We start from the raw sequence: 24,625 nt of genomic DNA, 5'->3' as shown, positions 1-24,625 counted from the left end.
GTTTCTAACATTCTGCCATTACTTTTTGACACCCCTTAGGTCTTTTGGCAGAGTCTCTCCATCCAGGTGTTCAATTCCCCTTCTCCCCCAGAACTGCAGCTTACAGGGTCACCCTCATTGCAGTAATCATTGAACAACCTTCATGCTCCAAACATTTCTTTCCCAGTTGTTTTACTTCCCCCAAAACTGGTTTCCCTTGATCCCTGCTAGAGCTAATTTAACAAATGATGGAGCCCAGGATGTCAATGACTGATAATGTCTCAGTGTTGTATCCCTTTCTGATCACATTTGTACTGTTCCTATCACAGTGAAGTGTGAATTCCAATGAATTGGGCAGGAAAGAGCCCTTTCCTTGGTTCCTTCAGATTGTACTTTTAAAGAATTATTACTTTGCCCAGGAGTAAGAGCCAGTTCTGAGAGTGTGAACTTAGCTGCTAGAGTAGTGTTTTAGGATAAATAGAGGGAAGGCTAGAGATTACTAGGGGGAGAGTCTATCAGAATCTTCATAGAAAATGAAGACCTGTGGGGTTAGGGGTGAGAGCTAGGTTAGAGAGGGTCTTTAGGCCAGTTTTGGGAGGATAAACACAAAATGTTCTAAGGATTTTGAGTGGCTGAAATAATTCTATAAATGCTCCTCCCCCCCCCACCCCCAAACCACATCTTGCAGTACTGGATTTCTCTAGGATGGGTTCCCCTTTCTCCTACTCCATGAGTGTAGCTCAATTTTCCATTCCACTAATGTTCATTGGTTCTGTTACTGAGTCTGAGGATGGAAAAGGTTGCTTAGGTGTCAGCCAAGATGCTCCCTCTGCTTGGGGGAGAGGGAGCTGCCAGCCCGACTATCCCCTTCCTGCCAGCTTAAGGAGCTTATGACTCAGATTCAAGCAAAACACTGAGTTGAAGCAAGAAGAGAGAGAGGGAGCCTCAGCTCCGACGAAAGTGCCAATGCCAAAATGCATCACTGAAACATTCAACTCAAGGTACCCATCACACCCAGAAGGCTTTGTGATTTTGTGTTCATTGAAAACACACACATGTGCACACACACACACAACCATATTTCCCCCTGAGCTAGAATCCTGAGACTGTTGTACCCACCTGTAGGGAAAAGCTTCTCTTGGAAGCTGGCAGGATTATTAAGCAGATCTTAGGTTCTGGGATAGCAGAAAAACTTCTCCCTCCCCACCAACCCCCATGTTATGATTCAGTTGGTGTGTCTGGTTGTTCTCTTTGCCATATGTTGCCCTAGTTTCCATTCCTCATGGAGGTTGGTGTTGGGGAAAGACTATAGACATTTCTTGGGAATAACACTGAAAACCAGACACATGTGTTTCAAAGTCCTCTGTGGTTCTGGTAGTTTCCTGGATAATGCCCTGGTGGCTGACCCGACTTACTGGTTATTTGGAAGCCAAACTCTGCCCCTGAGGAAAGGTACTAGACAAATTAGAGAGATCTCTATTCTTTATTTTCCTCCCTCCTTTCCTGACTCACGGACAGCCCCCCCCCCCCCAGTTGTCCCTTTGTGAGTAGACATTAGTCATTTCCCTCCAAGTGCCTCACCTCCTTGCATGGGAAAAGAATGTGTGCGCTCTTTGAAGTTTAAAGAATCAAACTGTACTTTTGTGTTAAATATGGATTACTGTATGACTCCTTCATGCATGATTGTATAGAAAATACACAATCTTCTAAAATTCAACTTTAATCTATGTTACCACCTTTTAAGGAAACCTAAAAACCCTCATGCTTAACTATACAGAACCATATGCCTTAATAATATACTTTGAAAATCTTTTTGATCTGGGTCCAACTTAAGTTTATAGTCTTTTCTCACCTGGTATCAGTTGACTTTAAATTTGTTGAACGGGTCTTTTCAGCCACCCCCGCCAACCCAACCTAATCACTCCTGCCTGAAATTCCTTCTTCTAACACTTGTCTAGCCCCAACCATCCTTAAAACACAAGCCCATGTAATTCATTGTATTTATTGAGGGAAAAGGATGGAAGGGGAGGAGGATAAAGAGGAGGACAGAGAGAAAGAATAAGAGTGTTGAAGTCTGAGGAGGTGAGAAGCCCCCTGTTGTGATGTGTGGTGTTCCTTTGGGAAGGCTGGTGTAAGGTCCAGGAGTTCACTAAAAGTAGCCCCCTCCTTCCTTCCAACATTCTAAGATGCTCAGAAGGCTGATTGATCAGTGTACCAAAAGTGCCACTCCTAGTTAGAAAAGCATATAACCTTTATTCTGGAGTGGGTTCATATTTTCCATGCTCGACAGTGACAGATACATGGAAAGCCAAAAAAGAATGAGAAGGCAGTTTTGTGGTCATGGAGACAGTACAAGTGGAGTGAGTTGGAAGAACTAAATGCTGGTACTAATTTATCCTGAATGTTCTCTCTTTTATTCTCGTGGATCTGTTGCAAGGGATACTCATGGATCTAGTTTGTGCTAGAGATAGGTTTCCAAGTTTATATCTCTGAACTTCTAAGGCTCATCAGTCCTGCTCCAGACAGGCACATTTCTTTCTCAAGGACACTGTTTACTATCCAGGCTTAGATGGAAGGCTATTCTGGCTCTTTAAGATGACTTTGCACCTCTCTTCTCTGATCCATTATCTGCGGGTTTTATTGTTTAACTCTCACGTTGTTTATTCCTGGTTATAGAGAGGAGCATCACCCAACCGCCCCATAGCTGGTTCTAAATGAGGCTCTATCACTCACCACATTGGTGTATTTGTCTCTAGAAGCTTCTCAACAAATATTACTGGCTACTTATTAGTCTATGAGGTTTGTAGACTGTTGAATATTCCTGTTAGCCAACCAGGAGCTTAATAAATTTCAGAGTTAGTGACTGAAGTTTTCCAAAAAGCTTCAGCATTTGGGTCAAGAATGAGATTGTTGAAGAGAGGAACACATTTTAATTTTTTTTTTTCTTTTAAAATATAGACTAATAATTTATATTTTTATTGATGTAAGGGACTTCAGAGATAATGTCTTCCACTCATTTCTTGTTTTATAGATGAACTAATTGAGGCTGAATTCAGTTGATTGTCTCAAAAGTCAAACAGTTGGGCAGTGAAGGGAATTGAATTCTTTATGTACACCAATTTAGACATAATCTTAGTCTGCATTCCTGTGGGTGTGAACCAATTATAAATAGGATCTCTTGAAGATGTTATTTTTAGTTGTGGTGTAGCCCAACTGAATAAGATTGGATCTTGCGCTGGATTACGGGAAGCCTTATGAAAGAAAGCCAGTGGAGCCGGAAGCTGGAAGTCAGTGGAACCCCATAGAGAAGGGAGAGGACATTGCCATGTGATGCGGGGCAGGAATACAAGCCAAGGAACACCAAGGATTGTTAGCAGCCAGTGCCTGAATGCTACAGACTCTGGAGAGAAAGCATCACTTTGCTGACACCTTGATTTTAGACTTCTAGCCTCAAAACCATGAGCCAATAAATTCCCATTGTTTAAGTCAATCCATTGTGGTATTTGTCACCGCAGCCTGGAAAACTAAGACAGTCAGTGACAAAGCAGGGACTGGAATCCACATCTTCTAGTGTGTAGGCAAATGGAAGTCACCATGTCATTGATTGAACCATAGTTTAATTATGGAGTCTAACTGAAGACATAGTTACTTGATCTTTAGATTGCACCATGGTCTCCCATGAGCCCACAGAACAATGATCGCCAGATATTTATATCCCAAGTTCTTTGTGTTCATTATAAAAGTCAGTAATGAAATAAACACTGCTATAGTATCCATGGAGTTAAACTAAAATTTCAATATATTCTGCTTAAAGGGATTGAGCTTGTCTCACTTCAGATGTAATTTCTGAGGTAAAGATTGTGGTAAGGATTTCTTATGAAGGAGTCAGCTTTTGTGAATATGGGGTTTCCAAGTTCAGTGGCATGTTATACATTTATTCATTCTGGGCTGGGAGGAGTTCAGAAAGATGGCTCATACCATGGCTTTTATTTTCTCCTCAGAGTTATACAGTGTGTATGAAACTACTTTTGTAGCAAGTTTTATGTAATTTTTTTCTTTGTAACCAAATGTGAATCAATTAAGTAGATATTAATTGGAAACAAGGTGGAGTGATGGTAACATAGCATAACAAACACAAGAATGATCGTGTTTATTTGATACTGAGTCATATTCATTTGTGCCTTGTGTATGGTTAGAATAGTTTCGTGATAAAGGTGGAATTTTAAAAAGCTTATCAAAGAAATTGTAGAACAAGGAAGTTAACTAACATAAATCCTATAGCTAATCAGAATATGTATTTGTTGTCCTCCCTGCCCCACCACAAAGGCATTAGGTTTCAAATAAGGGTATTTTTTATCCCTGTGTCCTGAAAATCTGAATAATGGATGGGCTAATAGGATTAAATAAAGAAACACAGCTCAGTGTACTCCCAAGTATCATATGACCACTGTACTACTAGGCATGAGTCATTTTGGAATTGTAAGTTTTCTGACCAGTGTGTTTTATGATAACAATTCTAAGAGAACATATTTGTGCAATATTTAATCTGGTTGGTAATAGATTTAATTATATTTTGTGAGATTTTTTTTTCTCCTAAGATTGAAGAGAAAGGATTTGGGTTGGTATGGTTAATTGCAGAAGTGAGTATAGTGATGCTTGTTAGGAACAGATGAAATTTAATTAATATATGATTTCTTTTCCTATCAGTCATTTCATAGAATGATCTGTGATCTTGTAATATAAAGACATTCAGAGGACTTTTTCTATAACATAACCAGACAAAAATGAAATTGTAAGAATAGTAGAATTCTCTGGTAAATAAATAAAAGAATTTCTAAATTAAAAAAAGTAAAATTAAAAGTAAATTTTAAAAAGTAAAGGGAGAAAACTATTTTAGTCCTTCAGACAAGTGTGAGATCGAAGGGAGAGATGAAACGTGCTTTGTAGTCTTTATTCTCATTTTTCCATAAATATCTAGATTCTTGATACTCAAGGTGTGATCCATGGACTGGCAACATCAACATCACCTGGGACCTTATGAGAAATGCAGAATCTCTGATCCCATGCCAGACTCATAATTTGCATTTTGGTAAGATCCCCATGTCATTCATATGTATGTTAAATTTTGAGAATTGCTGATATATGGACTTCTTTTCTGCAAATGCCTGTGGAGCTAGACATATGAAGTTTCCCTGTTTGATGATGTGGAATAAAGTGAGACTTTCCTCCCCTTTTTATAGGAGGAGAGATGTGAGGGTCTGAAAGCATCTGGGTAGGACTCCCAGCTCCAGCCTAGGTGGCTCACATAGGAGCTGCTCTGCACTGCAGTGTTGGTTCTGATAACATCAGCCAGACCTTGAAGAGGTCAGATGAGCCTTGACACAATCATGCAGAGGCAATTTATTTATTTATTTCACAAGGAGTGGGGTCAACATCATGTTAACAGAAGGAGCATGTTTTCTCATGTTGAATTCGACTGTTATTTCTGGGAAAAATTAATGTTCCCTTTATAAATAGGTACGTTTGCTTCTTTGGTAATTAGTAAGGAAATGAATCGCAGCACCCTGCAGTCAAGGACCCAACAGGAATTCAAGTGTTCTACTTTCTTCCCCAGTCTTGGAAATAGAGACGATTCCTTACCTTTGGGAGTCTGCAAGGGCCAGCTGCACCTTGAGTTCAAGGAGTTGACTTTAGACTCTGAACGATGCTCAGACATTCTCTAACTAGAGGGTGAGGGATGAGAAATGAGGATCCAGAGGTTTAAAATAGAAGTTGTGGGAGCGGGATGGAGAGATTAAGGGAGAAAGGTCTCAAGAGGGAGCATTTAGAAGGGGAGTCCTGCAGTTAGTTTTGCTGGTTTGAATGTATTATGTCCCCCAAAATGCCAGGTTCTTTAATGAAATCTTGTGGGCGCAGATGTATTTGTGTTGATTAGGTTGGAATCTTTGGATTAGATTGTTTCCATGGAGATGTGACCCACCCAACTGTGGGTAATAACTTTGATTAAACTGTTTCCATGGAGGTGTGGCCCCGCCCATTCAGCATAGGTCGTGATTAGTTTTATTGAGTACGTTAAAAAGAGCCGCACAGGCCCAGACGCTTGCTGGCCGACACTGATGCTTAAACGTGCTTGGAGTTGTGAATCCCTGATGTTGGCTACAGCCAAGAGAGACATTTTGAAGACAGCCATTGAAAGTAGACTTTTGCTACTCCAGAAAAACTTGTCCCAAATATTCTACCACCTATGGGTAAACAAACTGAATTATGGTTATATGCACACGTGTGCACACACACCCACATGCACACATTTTTATAAACATTTTTTTTTATGTTTTTATAAACATAAGCTCTTTTATAAACATACTGCTTTGTAAATGTTTTTCATTTTACAATAAAACACTAAAAATCATATTTTCATGGTATTAAATATCTATAGTTATTTTACACAATACTGAAATGGATAGTTATTTTATAATTATCAGGTTTTTTGTAGAGTTTGATGTACATTCATGTATTTACTATTATTTTAAGTCCAATATGTTAATTTCAGAAGTTTGTCTAGTATTCAACAAATTGTGAGGCAATGGCAAAATGAGGAAAATAACAGTTGTAAAAAGTCTCATGAAGAATCTCTTTCTTTGAAACATGAGTCAGATGCACATGGATGTTCCATTTAAATCTGTATCAACCTACTGAGAAGAAGAAAGGCTTTCCACAGAGAGCCAAAGAAGAGAAGACAATTGTGATGGTTAGGTTCATGTGTTAACTTGGCCAGGTGATGGTACCCAGGTGTCTGGTCAAGCAAGCACTGGTCCAACCATTACTGCAAGGACATTTGTGGCTGGTTAATAAACCAGAAGGCTGGTTTATTAAATCATCAGTCAGTTAACTGCATCTGTGGCTGATTACATCAATGAAGGATGTGTCTTCCACAATGAGAGAATGCAGTCAGCTGGATTTAATCCAATCAGCTGAAGACTTTTAAGAGAGATGGATAGAGTACCTTCACTTCTTCTTCAGCTGACAAGTGAAATGTTTCCGGAGGAGTTTGTTGAAGTTGCCTGTTCGTTTCCTGAGGAGTTGATTGAACACGTTCATCAAAGTTGCCAGTTTGCTGCCTGCCCTACAGAATTTGGACTCGTGCACACCCACAGCTGCATGAGACACTTTTATAAATCTTATATTTATAAATATCTCTTGTGGATTCTGTTTCCCTAAAGAACCCTAAGTAATACAACAATTTTGCTGGGAAAAGTGGGGGGGGAAGTGTGAAATGCAAAGTCACTGAAGCTTGCGTTACTCTACCAAGCTGGTTGAGGTCTGTCTGAATGTCTGTTCCAATTCTGAAGATTAAGGGACACATTTCTTAATTTTATAGAAGGAAGAGTTAAACCTGATGTAAATAACATCAATTAAAAATTACCAATAAAAATGGGCCAGCTGTCTCTTTAAGCCAACTCTGCAAATAAACTTACTACACTACCCCTACGTGGAAAATGACTCCCAGGGGTGTAGGTCTCTCTGGCAATGCGGGACATGACTCCCAGCATGAGCTTGGCCCTGGCATCGTGGGATTCAAGATGCCTTCTGCACCAAAAGGGGGGCAAGAAATGGAACAAAATAAAGTGGCTAAGAGATTTCAAATAGAGTTGAGAGGTCATTTTGGAGGTTACTCTTATGCAAGCTTTGGCCAGATATTGCAAACTATCACAGTACGCAAAGCTCCAACCAACAGTATTCCTGAAAACCCTAGGGACTGCACTGGGCTCTATCTAAGTCTCTATAAAGGTGTCTCTTAGTAGGTTTATTTTTTTCAGAAATTAAGGCCTCCAGATTGATCCTATGCCAGATAAGCCCTGAAACACAGAGGTACCAATCTCTCTAAGACCATCAGCCAGTTTCATGCCTCTACCCATAAGGTCAACACCCTTTCCAACATGCAGAAGTTAAAATGGTCATTGCCCAGATATCCCTGAAGATTGAGAGAAAGATCAAATGAGAGGGATGAGGTGTAACTGAGAAATTTAGATTTAACAAATGACTGCCAATACTGACTCATTATATAGATATTTCTTTTTAATGTCTGGTGTTTTAGAATAGCTAGAAGGAAATACCTGAAGTTGTTGAACTGTAATCTGGTAGCCTTGATCTTTGATAATGATTGTATAACTATATAGCAAAAAAAAAAAAAAAAAGTCACTTGCCCGTGTCTGTATGGATCTACTTCTGGATGTTTTGTTCTGCCCCACTGATCTATATACCTATCTCTGACAATACTACATTGTCTTAGTTAACCTACCTCTATTGTAAGTCTTAAGATTGGGCAGAATGCAATACTAGTGATCAAAAAGAGGGAGGGGGTAAGGAGTATGGGATGTTTGGGGTCTTCTTTTTTCTTTTTATTTCTTTTTCTGGAGTAATGCAAATGTTGTAAAAATGATCATGGTGATGAATCCACAAATATGTGATGATACCATGAACCATTTACTGTATGCTCTGGATGGATTGTATGGTGTGTGAAAATATCTCATTAAAAATATGTAAAAAAAAAAAAAAAAAAAATGGGCCAGGCATGGGACAGCTTCTAAAAAAGAAGTACATTTCTTTGGGGGATGAGGGCTGAGGAAAAATGTGTTAAAGCCTAAAATAAACAAGAAAAGCATTCTTTGGGATCCTCACAAATCCTAGACTGCTAGAACTAGGATTTTCTTTTCATATTTGGAAGCGCTAATCATCTTGTTTCTTTGTGTGGCGAAATGTGGAATTTTATACCATTCTTATCTGCTTATTCTGATGCTGTAGATAGAACAGGCACTGGGGCAAAGCTTATTGACACACTGATGGCCCAATAAAAGGAGTATTACCAATACTGATAAATGTATTATGTATGTTACCTACCTAGTTCTCCAAACTTAAATATAAAGACATGCAGCAAAGTATGTTTGTGGATGACATGGGAGACAAAAATAAGCTAAAGCTACTGAAAAATCATCTTCCAGAAAGCAAAACCCTAAACTTCAGAGAAGTAGACACTGTTGGTACCCCACTTGTATTTCTTGGCACTTAATGATTTCCAAACATGCTCGCTGACTTTCAACTGCCAACATGTGGACTCTTTGCCTGTGGGCTCTCTCTCATCACCAGCACCCTCTCTGCCTATGTGCAGGAGAGGCCAGAAGTAGAGAGAATTGGTATCTGTGGGGAGCAATCCTTAGTCAATGTCAGATGGGAGTGGGTTGGAAAAATATGCCAATTTCCTTATCTTATGGGTAAGATAACTTTGAGGTGTGTATTCCATACTATTTTCCAAAGTTCCCCAGTGCGTTTAAACTCCAGTGGCCCACAGTGATAGTCTGCTTGGTAATCCACTCTTCATTTCTTCTTTTGCCTGTCTTACTTCCTCATTTCCCTTCCGGTATTTCCTGGGTTCACCTCCTGTTTTGGGTTGGGTTGTGTTCTCCAGAGAGATACATTGAAGTTGTAACCTCAAAATATGACCTTCTTTGGAAATAGGGTTGTTGCAGATGTAGTTCAGTTAAGAGAAGGTCATATTGGAGTAGTACTGGTGGTGTCCTTCCAAGAAGAGAAGAGACACAGAAACACAGACACACAGGAGAGAAGGCCATGTGAAAGTGGAAACAGAAATCGGAGTCATGCATCTACAAGCCGAGGAGTGCCAAGGATTATGGGAAAACACCAGAAGCCAGAAAGAGGCAAAAAAAAAAAAAAAAAAAGAAAAGAAAAGATTCTCCTCCACAGATTTCAGAGGAAGGATGGGCCTGTTGACTGGCACCTTGAATTCAGACTTCTAGCTGGCAGAACTGAGACAATAAATTTCTGTTGTTTTAAGCCACCTAGTTTGTGAAAGTTTCTTACAGCAGCTCTAGGGAACTAATACACCTCCCAAATAAACTGCTTGCATTTGAACACTGCTTCTGGGAACATCCAACTTAAAACATCTGAATTTGAAAGACTATTTGGCATAAGAATAGGAATAAATGTGGTGTTTCTTGGAAATACATTAACAAGTGACACAGAAGAACTGAATTCCTGTTGTGTAATAAAAAGTGTTTTCTAACTCTGAGGAGTAGACTGCATAATATAAGGAGAGTAATTATTTGAGTGGGTTTGAGACTGCAGGCCTAGCTTAATCAAATCTCCTTCTGTCATTCAACGTATCTCTATGTGGTGGATATATTCTGTCATGAGCACTTTAGGCACTGCAGATACAATAGTGAACAGGTAGACACAAGGTAGAGTACTCCTGAGCGGTGGGTAGAAAGTGAACTTTAAAGAAACAAGATAACTCCAGAGAGTGCTAAGTTTTATGAAGAAAATAAAACAAGATAAGGGAAGAAATCATGTATCTTTTCATTTATTAATTAGTTAATAATTCATTCATTCACTCAATAAAGATTTATAGGTATAAGGTATTTACAATCTGATTTTTAAGAAACATCAGACAACAAGATTTCTGATGGAAGGCTGGAATGAGGAAAATTATGTTTTGACTTTCAAAAATGGTGATAAAGACTGTTCATGGGAATTGTAGCCTTTTTTTTCTAGCTGGATACATTATCCTAGAATGGATTACCATATATTTAGTTTACAAACATCTGGAAGATAATATAGCTAATCTCTAGGAACTAACGTACATTCACTGAAGACAAACCATGTTACGTTCACATGATTTATTTTTTTGTTAGGAGCTCAAGAGGTCAGAAAATTCCATAGATAAAATCTATTATAATTATTGCAATTACATCGAAGCATTAGACAATATCTTTTGCAAGAAGAATGTGGTTAGGTAGTAGATTTAATGATAAAGCTGTTAATATTTAGTGCCTTAAACATATGTCTGCTGTGTGTTGGTAAGTGGCTCTTTTGTTTTCTTATGGCATTTGACTAGACTACATCCTTTTCCCTGTTGGCTCGATATTTCTATTGATAATTTTGATGGAGCTTTAGATTAGAGGCTCAAAAATCAGCTGGGGTGCGTAGCTAAAACTATAGGTGAATAAAAGTGAAATTAACTGTCAGAGACACAATGGGCCAAAACCAATGAAATGGCATTAAGCAAGAATAAGTTCTAAGTTCTATTTAGGTGCAGAAAATTAACTAACTGCATGGGAATGAGCTGCTTGTGCACAGTATAGGTGGCAAGCTTCCGAGATGATGTGATGTGGCTGTTAAAAATATAGAGACTGGTGAGCTGTATATTTTAGTTACTCCTCCAGGAAAGTAGGTAGAAAGCCAGGAACTGCGTGGACTGGACACCACAGAGCAATCTGTCTTTGGGCATACTTCATACAACACTCATGAAAATGTCGAACTGCTGAGATCAGCGAAATCTGTAAGTTTTTGCGGCCAGGAGACCCGCGCCCCTCCCTGCCACGCTCAGTCCCGTGGGAGGAGGGGCTGTCAGCTCCGGGAAGGAGAAGGGAGAACTGCAGTGGCAGCCCTTATCGGAAACTCATTCTACTGATCCAAACTCCAACCATAGATAGACTGAGACCAGACACCAGAGAATCTGAGAGCAGCCAGCCCAGCAGAGAGGAGACAGGCATAGAAAAAAAAAAACAACAACACGAAAAACTCCAAAATAAAAGCAGAGGATTTTTGGAGTTCTGGTGAACACAGAAAGGGGAAGGGCGGAGCTCAGGCCTTGAGGCGCATATGCAAATCCCGAAGAAAAGCTGATCTCTCTGCCCTGTGGACCTTTCTTAATGGCCCTGGTTGCTTTGTCTATTAGCATTTCAATAACCCATTAGATCTCTGAGGAGGGCCTTTTTTTTTTTTTTTTTTTAAGTCCTTTTTTCTTTTTCTAAAACAATTACTCTAAGAAGCCCAATACAGAAAGCTTCAAAGACTTTCAATTTGGGCACGTCAAGTCAAGAGCAGAACTAAGAGAGCTCTGAGACAAAAGGCAATAATCCAGTGGCTGAGAAAATTCACCAAACACCACAACTTCCCAAGAAAAGGGGGGTGTCCGCTCACAGCCACCATCCTGGTGGACAGGAAACACTCCTGCCCATCGCCAGCCCCATAGCCCAGAGCTGCCCCAGACAACCCAGTGTGACGGAAGTGCTTCAAATAACAGGCACACACCACAAAACTGGGCGTGGACATTAGCCTTCCCTGCAACCTCAGCTGATTGTCCCAGAGTTGGGAAGGTGGAGCAGTGTGAATTAACAAAGCCCCATTCAGCCATTATTTGAGCAGACTGGGAGCCTCCCTACACAGCCCAGCAGCCCAGAACTGCCCTGGGGGGACGGCACTCACCTGTGACATAGCACAGTCATCCCTCAACAGAGGACCCGGGGTGCACGGCCTGGAAGAGGGGCCCACTTGCAAGTCTCAGGAGCCATACGCCAATACCAAGGACTTGTGGGTCAGTGGCAGAGACAAACTGTGGCAGGACTGAACTGAAGGATTAGACTATTGCAGCAGCTTTAAAACTCTAGGATCACCAGGGAGATTTGATTGTTAGGGCCACCCCCCCTCCCCGACTGCCCAGAAACACGCCCCACATACAGGGCAGGCAACACCAACTATACACGCAAGCTTGGTACACCAATTGGGCCCCACAAGACTCACTCCCCCACTCACCAAAAAGGCTAAGCAGGGGAGAACTGGCTTGTGGAGGACAGGTGGCTCGTGGACGCCACCTACTGGTTAGTTAGAGAAAGTGTACTCCACGAAGCTGTAGATCTGATAAATTAGAGATAAGGACTTCAGTAGGTCTACAAACCCTAAAAGAACCCTATCAAGTTCAGCAAATGCCACGAGGCCAAAAACAACAGAAAATTATAAAGCATATGAAAAAACCAGACGATATGGATAACCCAAGCCCAAGCACCCAAATGAAAAGACCAGAAGAGACACAGCACCTAGAGCAGCTACTCAAAGAACTAAAGATGAACAATGAGACCATAGTACGGGATATAAAGGAAATCAAGAAGACTCTAGAAGAGCATAAAGAAGACATTGCAAGACTAAATAAAAAAATGGATGATCTTATGGAAATTAAAGAAACTGTTGACCAAATTAAAAAGATTCTGGACACTCATAGTACAAGACTAGAGGAAGTTGAACAATGAATCAGTGACCTAGAAGATGACAGAATGGAAAATGAAAGCATAAAAGAAAGAATGGGGAAAAAAATTGAAAAAATCGAAATGGACCTCAGGGATATGATAGATAATATGAAACGTCCAAATATAAGACTCATTGGTGTCCCAGAAGGGGAAGAAAAGGGTAAAGGTCTAGGAAGAGTATTCAAAGAAATTGTTGGGGAAAACTTCCCAAATCTTCTACACAACATAAATACACAAATCATAAATGCTCAGCAAACTCCAAATAGAATAAATCCAAATAAACCCACTCTGAGACATATACTGATCACACTGTCAAACACAGAAGAGAAGGAGCAAGTTCTGAAAGCAGCAAGAGAAAAGCAATTCACCACATACAAAGGAAACAGCATAAGACTAAGTAGTGACTACTCAGCAGCCACCATGGAGGCAAGAAGGCAGTGGCACGATATATTTAAAATTCTGAGTGAGAAAAATTTCCAGCCAAGAATACTTTATCCAGCAAAGCTCTCCTTCAAATTTGAGGGAGAGCTTAAATTTTTCACTGACAAACAAATGCTGAGAGAATTTGCTAACAAGAGACCTGCCCTACTGGAGATACTAAAGGGAGCCCTACAGACAGAGAAACAAAGACAGGACAGAGAGACTTGGAGAAAGGTTCAGTACTAAAGAGATTCGGTATGGGTACAATAAAGGATATTAATAGAGAGAGGGGAAAAATATGGCAAACATAAACCAAAGGATAAGATGGCCGATTCAAGAAATGCCTTCACAGTTATAACGTTGAATGTAAATGGATTAAACTCCCCAATTAAAAGATATAGATTCGCAGAATGGATCAAAAAAAATGAACCATCAATATGTTGCATACAAGAGACTCATCTTAGACACAGGGACACAAAGAAACTGAAAGTGAAAGGATGGAAAAAAATATTTCATGCAAGCTACAGCCAAAAGAAAGCAGGTGTAGCAATATTAATCTCAGATAAAATAGACTTCAAATGCAGGGATGTTTTGAGAGACAAAGAAGGCCACTACATACTAATAAAAGGGGCAATTCAGCAAGAAGAAATAACAGTCGTAAATGTCTATGCACCCAATCAAGGTGCCACAAAATACATGAGAGAAACACTGGCAAAACTAAAGGAAGCAATTGATGTTTCCACAATAATTGTGGGAGACTTCAACACATCACTCTCTCCTATAGATAGATCAACCAGACAGAAGACCAATAAGGAAATTGAAAACCTAAACAATCTGATAAATGAATTAGATTTAACAGACATATACAGGACATTACATCCCAAATCACCAGGATACACATACTTTTCTAGTGCTCACAGAACTTTCTCCAGAATAGATCATATGCTGGGACATAAAACAAGCCTCAATAAATTTAAAAAGATTGAAATTATTCAAAGCACATTCTCTGACCACAATGGAATACAATTAGAAGTCAATAACCATCAGAGACTTAGAAAATTCACAAATACCTGGAGGTTAAACAACACACTCCTAAGCAATCAGTGGGTTAAAGAAGAAATAGCAAGAGAAATTGCTAAATATATAGAGACGAATGAAAATGAGAACACAACATACCAAAACCTATGGGATGCAGCAAAAGCAGTGCTAAGGGGGAAATTTATAGCACTAAACGCATATATTAAAAAGGAAGAAAGAGCCAAAATCAAAGAACTAATGGATCAACTGAAGAAGCTAGAAAATGAACAGCAAACCAATCCTAAACCAAGTACAAGAAAAGAAATAACAAGGATTAAAGCAGAAATAAATGACATAGAGAACAAAAAAACAATAGAGAGGATAAAGATCACCAAAAGTTGGTTCTTTGAGAAGATCAACAAGATTGACAAGCCCCTAGCTAGACTGACAAAATCAAAAAGAGAGAAGACCCATATAAACAAAATAATGAATGAAAAAGTTGACATAACTGCAGATCCTGAAGAAATTAAAAAAATTATAAGAGGATATTATGAACAACTGTATGGCAACAAACTGGACAATGTAGAAGAAATGGACAATTTCCTGGAAACATATGAACAACCTAGACTGACCAGAGAAGAAATAGAAGACCTCAACCAACCCATCACAAGCAAAGAGATCCAATCAGTCATCAAAAATCTTCCCACAAATAAATGCCCAGGGCCAGATGGCTTCACAGGGGAATTCTACCAAACTTTCCAGAAAGAACTGACACCAATCTTACTCAAACTCTTTCAAAACATTGAAGAAAATGGAACACTACCTAACTCATTTTATGAAGCTAACATCAATCTAATACCAAAACCAGGCAAAGATGCTACAAAAAAGGAAAACTACTGGCCAATCTCCCTAATGAATATAGATGCAAAAATCCTCAACAAAATACTTGCAAATCGAATCCAAAGACACATTAAACAAATCATACACCATGACCAAGTGGGGTTCATTCCAGGCATGCAAGGATGGTTCAACATAAGAAAAACAATCAATGTATTACAACACATTAAAAACTCGAAAGGGAAAAATCAACTGATCATCTCAATAGATGCTGAAAAAGCATTTGATAAAATCCAACATCCCTTTTTGATAAAAACACTTCAAAAGGTAGGAATTGAAGGAAACTTCCTCAACATGATAAAGAGCATATACAAAAAACCCACAGCCAGCATAGTACTCAATGGTGAGAGACTGAAAGCCTTCCCTCTAAGATCAGGAACAAGACAAGGATGCCCGCTGTCACCACTGTTATTCAACATTGTGCTGGAAGTGCTAGCCAGGGCAATCCGGCAAGACAAAGAAATAAAAGGCATCCAAATTGGAAAAGAAGAAATAAAACTGTCATTGTTTGCAGATGATATGATCTTATATCTAGAAAACCCTGAGAAATCGACGATACAGCTACTAGAGCTAATAAACAAATTTAGCAAAGTAGCGGGATACTAGATTAATGCACATAAGTCAGTAATGTTTCTATATGCTAGAAATGAACAAACTGAAGAGACACTCAAGAAAAGATACCATTTTCAATAGCAACTAAAAAAATCAAGTACCTAGGAATCAACTTAACCAAAGATGTAAAAGACCTATACAAAGAAAACTACATAACTCTACTAAAAGAAATAGAAGGGGACCTTAAAAGATGGAAAAATATTCCATGTTCATGGATAGGAAGGCTAAATGTCATTAAGATGTCAATTCTACCCAAACTCATCTACAGATTCAATGCAATCCCAATCAAAATTCCAACAACCTACTTTGCAGACTTGGAAAAGCTAGTTATCAAATTTATTTGGAAAGGGAAGATGCCTCAAATTGCTAAAGACACTCTAAAAAAGAAAAACGAAGTGGGAGGACTTACACTGCCTGACTTTGAAGCTTATTATAAAGCCACAGTTGCCAAAACAGCATGGTACTGGCACAAAGATAGACATATAGATCAATGGAATCGAATTGAGAATTCAGAGATAGACCCTCAGATCTATGGCCGACTGATCTTTGATAAGGCCCCCAAAGTCACTGAACTGAGTCATAATGGTCTTTTCAACAAATGGGGCTGGGAGAGTTGGATATCCGTATCCAAAAGAATGAAAGAGGACCCCTACCTCACCCCCTACACAAAAATTAACTCAAAATGGACCAAAGATCTCAATATAAAAGAAAGTACCATAAAACTCCTAGAAGATAATGTAGGAAAACATCTTCAAGACCTTGTATTAGGCGGCCACTTCCTAGACTTTACACCCAAAGCACAAGCAACAAAAGAGAAAATAGATAAATGGGAACTCCTCAAGCTTAGAAGTTTCTGCACCTCAAAGGAATTTCTCAAAAAGGTAAAGAGGCAGCCAACTCAATGGGAAAAAATTTTTGGAAACCATGTATTTGACAAAAGACTGGTATCTTGCATATACAAAGAAATCCTACAACTCAATGACAGTAGTACAGACAGCCCAATTATAAAATGGGCAAAAGATATGAAAAGACAGTTCTCTGAAGAGGAAATACAAATGGCCAAGAAACACATGAAAAAATGTTCAGCTTCACTAGGTATTAGAGAGATGGAAATTAAAACCACAATGAGATACCATCTAACACCGGTTAGAATGGCTGCCATTAAACAAACAGGAAACTACAAATGCTGGAGGGGATGTGGAGAAATTGGAACTCTTATTCATTGTTGGTGGGACTGTATAATGGTTCAGCCACTCTGGAAGTCAGTCTGGCAGTTCCTTAGAAAACTAGATATAGAGCTACCATTCAATCCAGCGATTGCACTTCTCGGTATATACCCGGAAGATCGGAAAGCAGTGACACGAACAGATATCTGCACGCCAATGTTCATAGCAGCATTATTCACAATTGCCAAGAGATGGAAACAACCCAAATGTCCTTCAACAGATGAGTGGATAAATAAAATGTGGTATATACACACGATGGAATACTACACGGCAGTAAGAAGGAACGATCTTGTGAAACATATGACAACATGGATGAACCTTGAAGACATAATGCTGAGCGAAATAAGCCAGGCACAAAAAGAGAAATATTATATGCTACCACTAATGTGAACTTTGAAAAATGTAAAACAAATGGTTTATAATGTAGAATGTAGGGGAACTAGCAGTAGAGAGCAATTAAGGAAGGGGGAACAATAATCCAAGAAGAACAGATAAGCTATTTAACGTTCTGAGGATGCCCAGGAATGACTATGGTCTGTTAATTTCTGATGGATATAGTAGGAACAAGTTCACAGAAATGTTGCTATATTATGTAACTTTCTTGGGGTAAAGTAGGAACATGTTGGAAGTTAAGCAGTTATCTTAGGTTAGTTGTCTTTTTCTTACTCCCTTGTTATGGTCTCTTTGAAATGTTCTTTTATTGTATGTTTGTTTTCTTTTTAACTTTTTTTTTCATACAGTTGATTTAAAAAAGAAGGGAAAGTTAAAAAAAATAAAAAAAAAAGAAAGAAAAACAAGGAAAAAAAAAAGATGTAGTGCCCCCTTGAGGAGCCTGTGGAAAATGCAGGGGTATTCGCCTACCCCACCTCCATGGTTGCTAACATGACCACAGACATAGGGGACTGGTGGTTTGATGGGTTGAGCCCTCTACCATAAGTTTTACCCTTGGGAAGACGGTTGCTGCAAAGGAGAGGCTAGGCCTCCCTATATTTGTGCCTAAGAGTCTCCTCCTGAATGCCTCTTTGTTGCTCAGATGTGGCCCTCTCTCTCTGGCTAAGCCAACCTGAAAGGTGAAATCACTGCCCTCCCCGCTACGTGGGATCAGACACCCAGGGGAGTGAATCTCCCTGGCAACGTGGAATATGACTCCCGGGGAGGAATGTAGACCCGGCATCGTGGGACGGAGAACATCTTGACCAAAAGGGGGATGTGAAAGGAAATGAAATAAGCTTCAGTGGCAGAGAGATTCCAAAACGAGCCGAGAGGTCACTCTGGTGGGCACTCTTACGCACACTTTAGACAACCCTTTATAGGTTCTAAAGAATTGGGGTAGCTGGTGGTGGATACCTGAAACTATCAAACTACAACCCAGAACCCATGAATCTCGAAGACAGTTGTATAAAAATGTAGCTTATGAGGGGTGACAATGGGATTGGGAAAGCCATAAGGACCACACTCCACTTTGTCTAGTTTATGGATGGATGAGTAGAAAAATAGGGGAAGGAAACAAACAGACAAAGGTACCCAGTGTTCTTTTTTACTTCAATTGCTCTTTTTCACTCTAATTATTATTCTTGTTATTTTTGTGTGTGTGCTAATGAAGGTGTCATGGATTGATTTTGGTGATGAATGTACAACTATGTAATGGTACTGTAAACAATCGAAAGTACGATTTGTTTTGTATGACTGCGTGGTATGTGAATATATCTCAATAAAATGATGATAAAAAAAAAAAAGTACGCCTAAAATATGCTTCAAAGCATCTAGGAATATGTTGAAGTTTCCTCAAATATGAGAATAAAATTGAATGAATTAAAAAAAAATATATATATAGTAGCATAATCTTAGGTTGAATTCATGAAATATTGTGTCTAGCACGATAGAGGTAGTACTATTCTAGTGGGATGACTTATGGAACAAAGTGTGAAACTTCTTGCATTTCATTTATTTATTTATTTATTTTGAGATTGTTCACATACCATACAATTATCCAAAGATCCAAAGTGTACAATCAATTGCCCCCACTACCAACATACAGCCATGCAGCCATCACTACAATTAACTTTTTTTCAATTTTTGGAACATTTTCATTATCCAGAAATAAAGACAAAAAAAGGAAACTTAAATCCTCCCATACCCCAACCAACCCCATAGCACTGGTATAGTACATCTGCCACTGCTGATGGAAGAATGTTAAACTGCTACTAACTGTAGTATATAGTTTGCAATAGGTATTAATTTTTTCCTATATACCTCTCTATTATTAATTTCTAGTTATAGCATCATACATTTGTTGTAGTTCATGAGTGAGATTTTTAATATTTGTACAGTTAATCATGAACATTGTCCACCACAAGATTCAGTGTTTTACACATTCCCATCTTTTAACCTCTAGCTTTCCTTCTGGTGACATATGTGACTCTGAGCTTACCCTTTCCACCACCTTTACACACCATTCAGCACTGTTATTTATTCTCACAATGTCTACCATCACCTCTGTCCATTTCCAAACACTTAAGTTCACCCTAGTTGAACATTCTGCTCATAATAAGCAATTGCTTCCTATTCTTTAGCCTCGTTCTATATCCTGGCAACTTACATGTCATGTCTAAGAGTTTACATATTATAATTAGCTCGTATCAGTGAGACTCTGCAATATTTGTCCTTATGTGTCTGTCTTATTTCACTCAATATAGTGCCCTCAAGGTTTCTTCATCAACCCATTTTTTTAAGATGGTTTTGTTCACAAACCATTCGTTCTGTCCTAAGTAAGCAATTGTTGGTTCCCTGTATAGTCAAGTATTTACGTATTCAGCACCATTGCCACTATCTATATAAGGACATCTCCATTTCTTCCACAAAGAAGGAGGAAGAATCAAAGAAGGTAGAGGGACAAAAGAAAGAGAGAGAGAGAGAGAGAGAGAGAGAGAGAGAGAGAGAGAGAGAGAGAGAACCATGACAGCTAGAAAGCAACAAAAGGAAAGATAGCATTAAACTAAAGTAGAATAAAGAGTCAGACAACATCACCAATGCCAGGAGTCCCATACCCTTCCCCTATTCCCCAACCCCCATATGCATTTAGCTTTGTTATATTAAAGGAAACATAATACAATGTTTCTATTAATTACAGTCTCTAGTTCACATTGATTGTATTTCCCCCCAATCCCACCCTATTTTTAACACCTTGCAAAGTTGACATTCATTTGTTCTACCTCATATAAAAACATATTTGTACATTTTATTACAATCATTGAGCACCTTAGGTTTACTGAGTTATACAGTCCCAGTCTTTATCTTTCCTCTTACGTTCTGGTGTCCCACATGGTCCCAGCCTTCTCTTTCAACCATGCTCACAGTCATCTTTGTTCAGTGCACTTACATTGCTATGCTACTATCTCCCAAAATTGTTTTCCAGACCTCTCATTCCTGTCTTTTCCTTTCTCTCTGCAGTTCTTCTTTAGTGTTTCCTGTAGAGCAGGTATCTTGTTCACAAACTCTGTCATTGTCTGTTTCTCAGAGAATATTTTAAGCTCTCCCTTGTATTTGAAGGACAGTTTTGCTGGATATAGGATTCTTGGTTGTTGGTTTTTCTCTTTCAGTATCTTACATATCACCCCACTTCCTTCTTGCCTCCATGGTTTCTACTGAGAAATCCACACATAGTCTTATCAAGCTTCCTTTGTATGTGATGAATCACTTTTCTCTTGCTGCTTTCAGGATTCTCTCTATCTTTGATGTTTGATAATCTGATTATTAAGTGTCTTGGCATAGGCCTATTCAGATCTATTCTATTTGGGGTACGCTGTGCTTCTTGGATCCGTAATTTTATGTCTTTCATAAGAGATGGGAAATTTTCATTGATTATTTCCTCTATTATTGTTTCTGCCCCTTTTCCCTTCTCTTCTTCTGGGACACCAATGACACGTACATTCCTGCATTTTGTTTTGTCCTTAAATTCTGGAGCCATTGCTCATATTTTTCCATTCTTTTCTCTATCTGTTCTATTGTGTGTAGGCTTTCAGGTGCCTTATTCTCCAGTTCCTGAGTGTTTTCTTCTGCCTTTTGAGATCTGCTGTTGTATGTTTCCATTGAGTCTTTCATCTCTTGTGTTGTGCCTTTCACTTCCATAGATTCTGCCAGTTGCTTTTTCGAACTTTCGATTTCTACCTTATGTATTCCCAGTGTTTTCATTATATGCTTCATCTCTTTTGCAATATCTTCTCTAAACTTTTTGGATCGATTTAGTATTAGTTTAAATTCCTGTATCTCGGTTGAAGTGTAAGATTGTTGCTTTGATTGGGCAATAACTTCGTTATACTTAGTGTAAGTTGTAGTTTTCTGTTGTCTAGGCATCTGGTTTCCTTGGTTACCCCAATCAGGTTTTCCCAGACCAGAATAGGCTCAGGTCTTGGAAGGAGGGAATAGTATCCAGTTTCCCTGAGGGTGTTTTAGGAGATTGGTACATTCTGTGAGGCCTCAAGTCTCTGTGCTTTTCCACCCAGCACTTGGTGCCTGTCAGCCTGTAGCTCCAGACTGGTGTAAGGAGGTGTGGCCTGCGGCTGTTTTCCCCGAGGCTCTGGGGTCTGGTTCTGAATGGAAGGCGGGTAGTAGAGCTGGGCCCCACCTCTTTCCTTTTAGAGAAGATAGACCCCCTTGGGGGAGGTCATTAGCATGAGTGGTCTCTCTGCCTGTGCTATCTCCATCCTTGTCTGGTTCAGAGCACTGGGAACTGAAAATGGCTGTGGCTTTTTCCACTGAGCCAAAAAAGGGACAGAAAGCCCCCTTCAGGGCCAGTCTGCGGCCACCCTCTGGCTCTCCAAGGTCAGTCATCACCAAAAGCCTCTGCCTGCTTATTGGGGATTCGTGTCTTGTATTGAGCAGTCCATGTTTGCTAATTAAAACCCTAGTTGGAGCTCAGCTGAGCTATATTTGCTTGCTGGGAGAGTGCTGCTCTCTAGTACAGTGAAGCTTTGCAGTTTGAGCCGTGTGGGGAGAGGGCTCCTGGCTTGGATCTGCAGTGTTGACTTACAGATTTTATGCTGTGATCTTGGGCATTCCTCCCAATTCAGGTTGGTGTATAATGAGTGGACAGTCACGATTGTCCCCCTGCAGTTATTCCAGATTATTTACTAGTTATTCCTGGTTGTTTATTAGTTATTCCAGGGGGACACTAGCTTCCATTCCTCTCTATGCTGCTATCTTCTTCTTGCATTTTATTTTAAGACAGACTTCTCCAGTTGGGATATGTTCAGAGGAAGGCACACAGAATATTGAAAATCCTGTCCTTCAAGAAAATTTGAAAGAACTGGGTTTTGTTTTCCTTCTGGATAAAAGACCAAAGAGATATTTACAGGGTGCCTTTGTGGTGAGGTGCTATGTGGTGAGGTTTCATGCTGAGGAAGCCAGAGAATGTTTTGTGCTGAACTTAGAATGTTAATCTAGAAGATTGGTTTAAAGTCAAAGAGATGAAGATTTTGCTCTGACGTGAGGAACAAAATAGAATTATCCAAAACATGGATCTGGCTAAGATGTAAAGGAGGATCCCCTTTATTAAGGACATTTAATCCAAAAGATTCATCCCAGAGTGGAGATTTTGATCACATGGCACACCAATTATCTATTGCTACATAACAAATTACCCCAAAATTTGAACAGTTAAAGAAATGATTTTATTTCACCCACATTCTGTGGGCCAGGAACCCAGAGCCTGGGCAGCTTTCATGTGAAGTTTCTCATGAGGTTGCATTTAGGTACAGATGGAGCTTCAACCATCTGAAGGCTTTATGAATTGGATGTCCAGGATGACTCACTCACCTGGCTGGCGGCTGATGCTAGCTATCGGCTGAGCTCAGCTGGGGTTGTCAACTGTATCAAGTACAGGTAGCCTCTCTATATGTCCTCAGCTTCCTCACAGCCTATTCCTCATGGGGATATAAAAGCCAGTGTCCGCTTTTTTTGCCGCATCTACTGTGAGAATGAAGACCATTCTCAGCAACCAGACTGTCGACATTCCAGAAAATGAAAAGGAACCCTGCGGAGGGACTTCAATCATATCAATGTCGAGCTCAGTTTACTTGGGAAGAAAAAGAAGAGGCTTCGGGTTGACAAATGGTGGGGAAATAGAAAAGAGCTGGCTACAGTTCGCACTATCTGTAGTCATGTACAGAACATGATCAAGGGTGTTACACTGGGCTTCCGTTACAAGATGAGGTCTGTGTATGCTCACTTCCCCATCAACGTTGTTATTCAGGAGAGTGGATCTCTGGTTGAAATCCGAAATTTCTTGGGTGAAAAATATATCCGCAGGGTTCGGATGAGGCCAGGTGTTGCGTGTTCAGTATCTCAAGCCCAGAAAGATGAGTTAATTCTTGAAGGAAATGACATTGAACTTGTATCAAATTCAGCTGCTTTGATTCAGCAAGCAACAACAGTTAAAAACAAGGATATAAGAAAATTTTTGGATGGTATCTATGTCTCTGAAAAAGGAACAGTTCAGCAGGCTGATGAATAAGATCTAAGAGTTGTGCAGCAATGGAAACAACAAGATGCCAGACCTATTTGTGATTTTAAAGATGCAATAAAATTCATCTGTTAATTTCAGGCGCTTTTTTTTTAATTATTATTTTAAAAACATTCTCTGTTGTAACTAGGACTTAATGGGTGACATGGCTTGGATTTGGTTCTTGTGGATGATATTTCAGACAAGGAATAGTATAGTACCGGTGACAGGTGACACATGAGAGTGCTTATTATCAGATCTGGAACTGGGAGATGCTAACGGTGTCTGTAATTTTGCTGAACCATGAATTTTTTTTTTTTTTAAATAAAAATCTAATTACACTGAATTCCAGGCTAGAATTTCAGGCATTTTGGGAGAACCTTAGCATTGTATTTATGATTAGATGTTCATCTTTAACTACAGACATTTCCTATTATTATATTTATTTTTTTGTTATCTAAGTGGAACCAAAAATGTATTTATAACTGGCAATTTTTAAGTATTAATTCCATTGTCAATGATTTAGGTAAACCTAGGAAGAATAAGTGTTGCCTCTTGGATAATTTTTTTTTAATCTTCATTTTATTGAGATATATTCACATACCACACAGTCATACAAAACAAATCGTACATTCGACTGTTCACAGTACCATTACATAGTTGTACATTCACCTAAATCAATCCCTGACACCTTCATTAGCACACACCCAAAAATAACAAGAATAATAATTAAAGTGAAAAAGAGCAATTGAAGTAAAAAAGAACTCTGGGTACCTTTGTCTGTTCGTTTGTTTCCTTCCCCTATTTTTCTGCTCATCCATCCATAAACTAGACAAAGTGGAGTGTGGTCCTTATGGCTTTCCCAATCCCATTGTCAC

General features: G+C 39.3%; 1 protein-coding gene across 1 annotated transcript in view; it reads left to right on the top strand.

Moving 5' to 3' along the window:
* The window catches only part of LOC119515255 (60S ribosomal protein L9-like), a 43,048-nt gene extending 19,205 nt beyond the window's left edge, over positions 1-23,843 (top strand). Inside the window, exon 2 of the mRNA XM_037811132.1 lies at positions 23,275-23,843. Coding sequence (XP_037667060.1) covers positions 23,275-23,759 — 485 coding nt within the window. The 3' untranslated portion in view covers positions 23,760-23,843. The remainder of the gene's footprint in view (positions 1-23,274) is intronic.
* Positions 23,844-24,625: the final 782 nt, after the last annotated feature.

This window comes from Choloepus didactylus, chromosome 19, assembly GCF_015220235.1.
Source record: "Choloepus didactylus isolate mChoDid1 chromosome 19, mChoDid1.pri, whole genome shotgun sequence".
NCBI classification, from domain to species: domain Eukaryota; kingdom Metazoa; phylum Chordata; class Mammalia; order Pilosa; family Megalonychidae; genus Choloepus; species Choloepus didactylus.
This window is presented reverse-complemented; position numbering and strand designations above follow the sequence as displayed.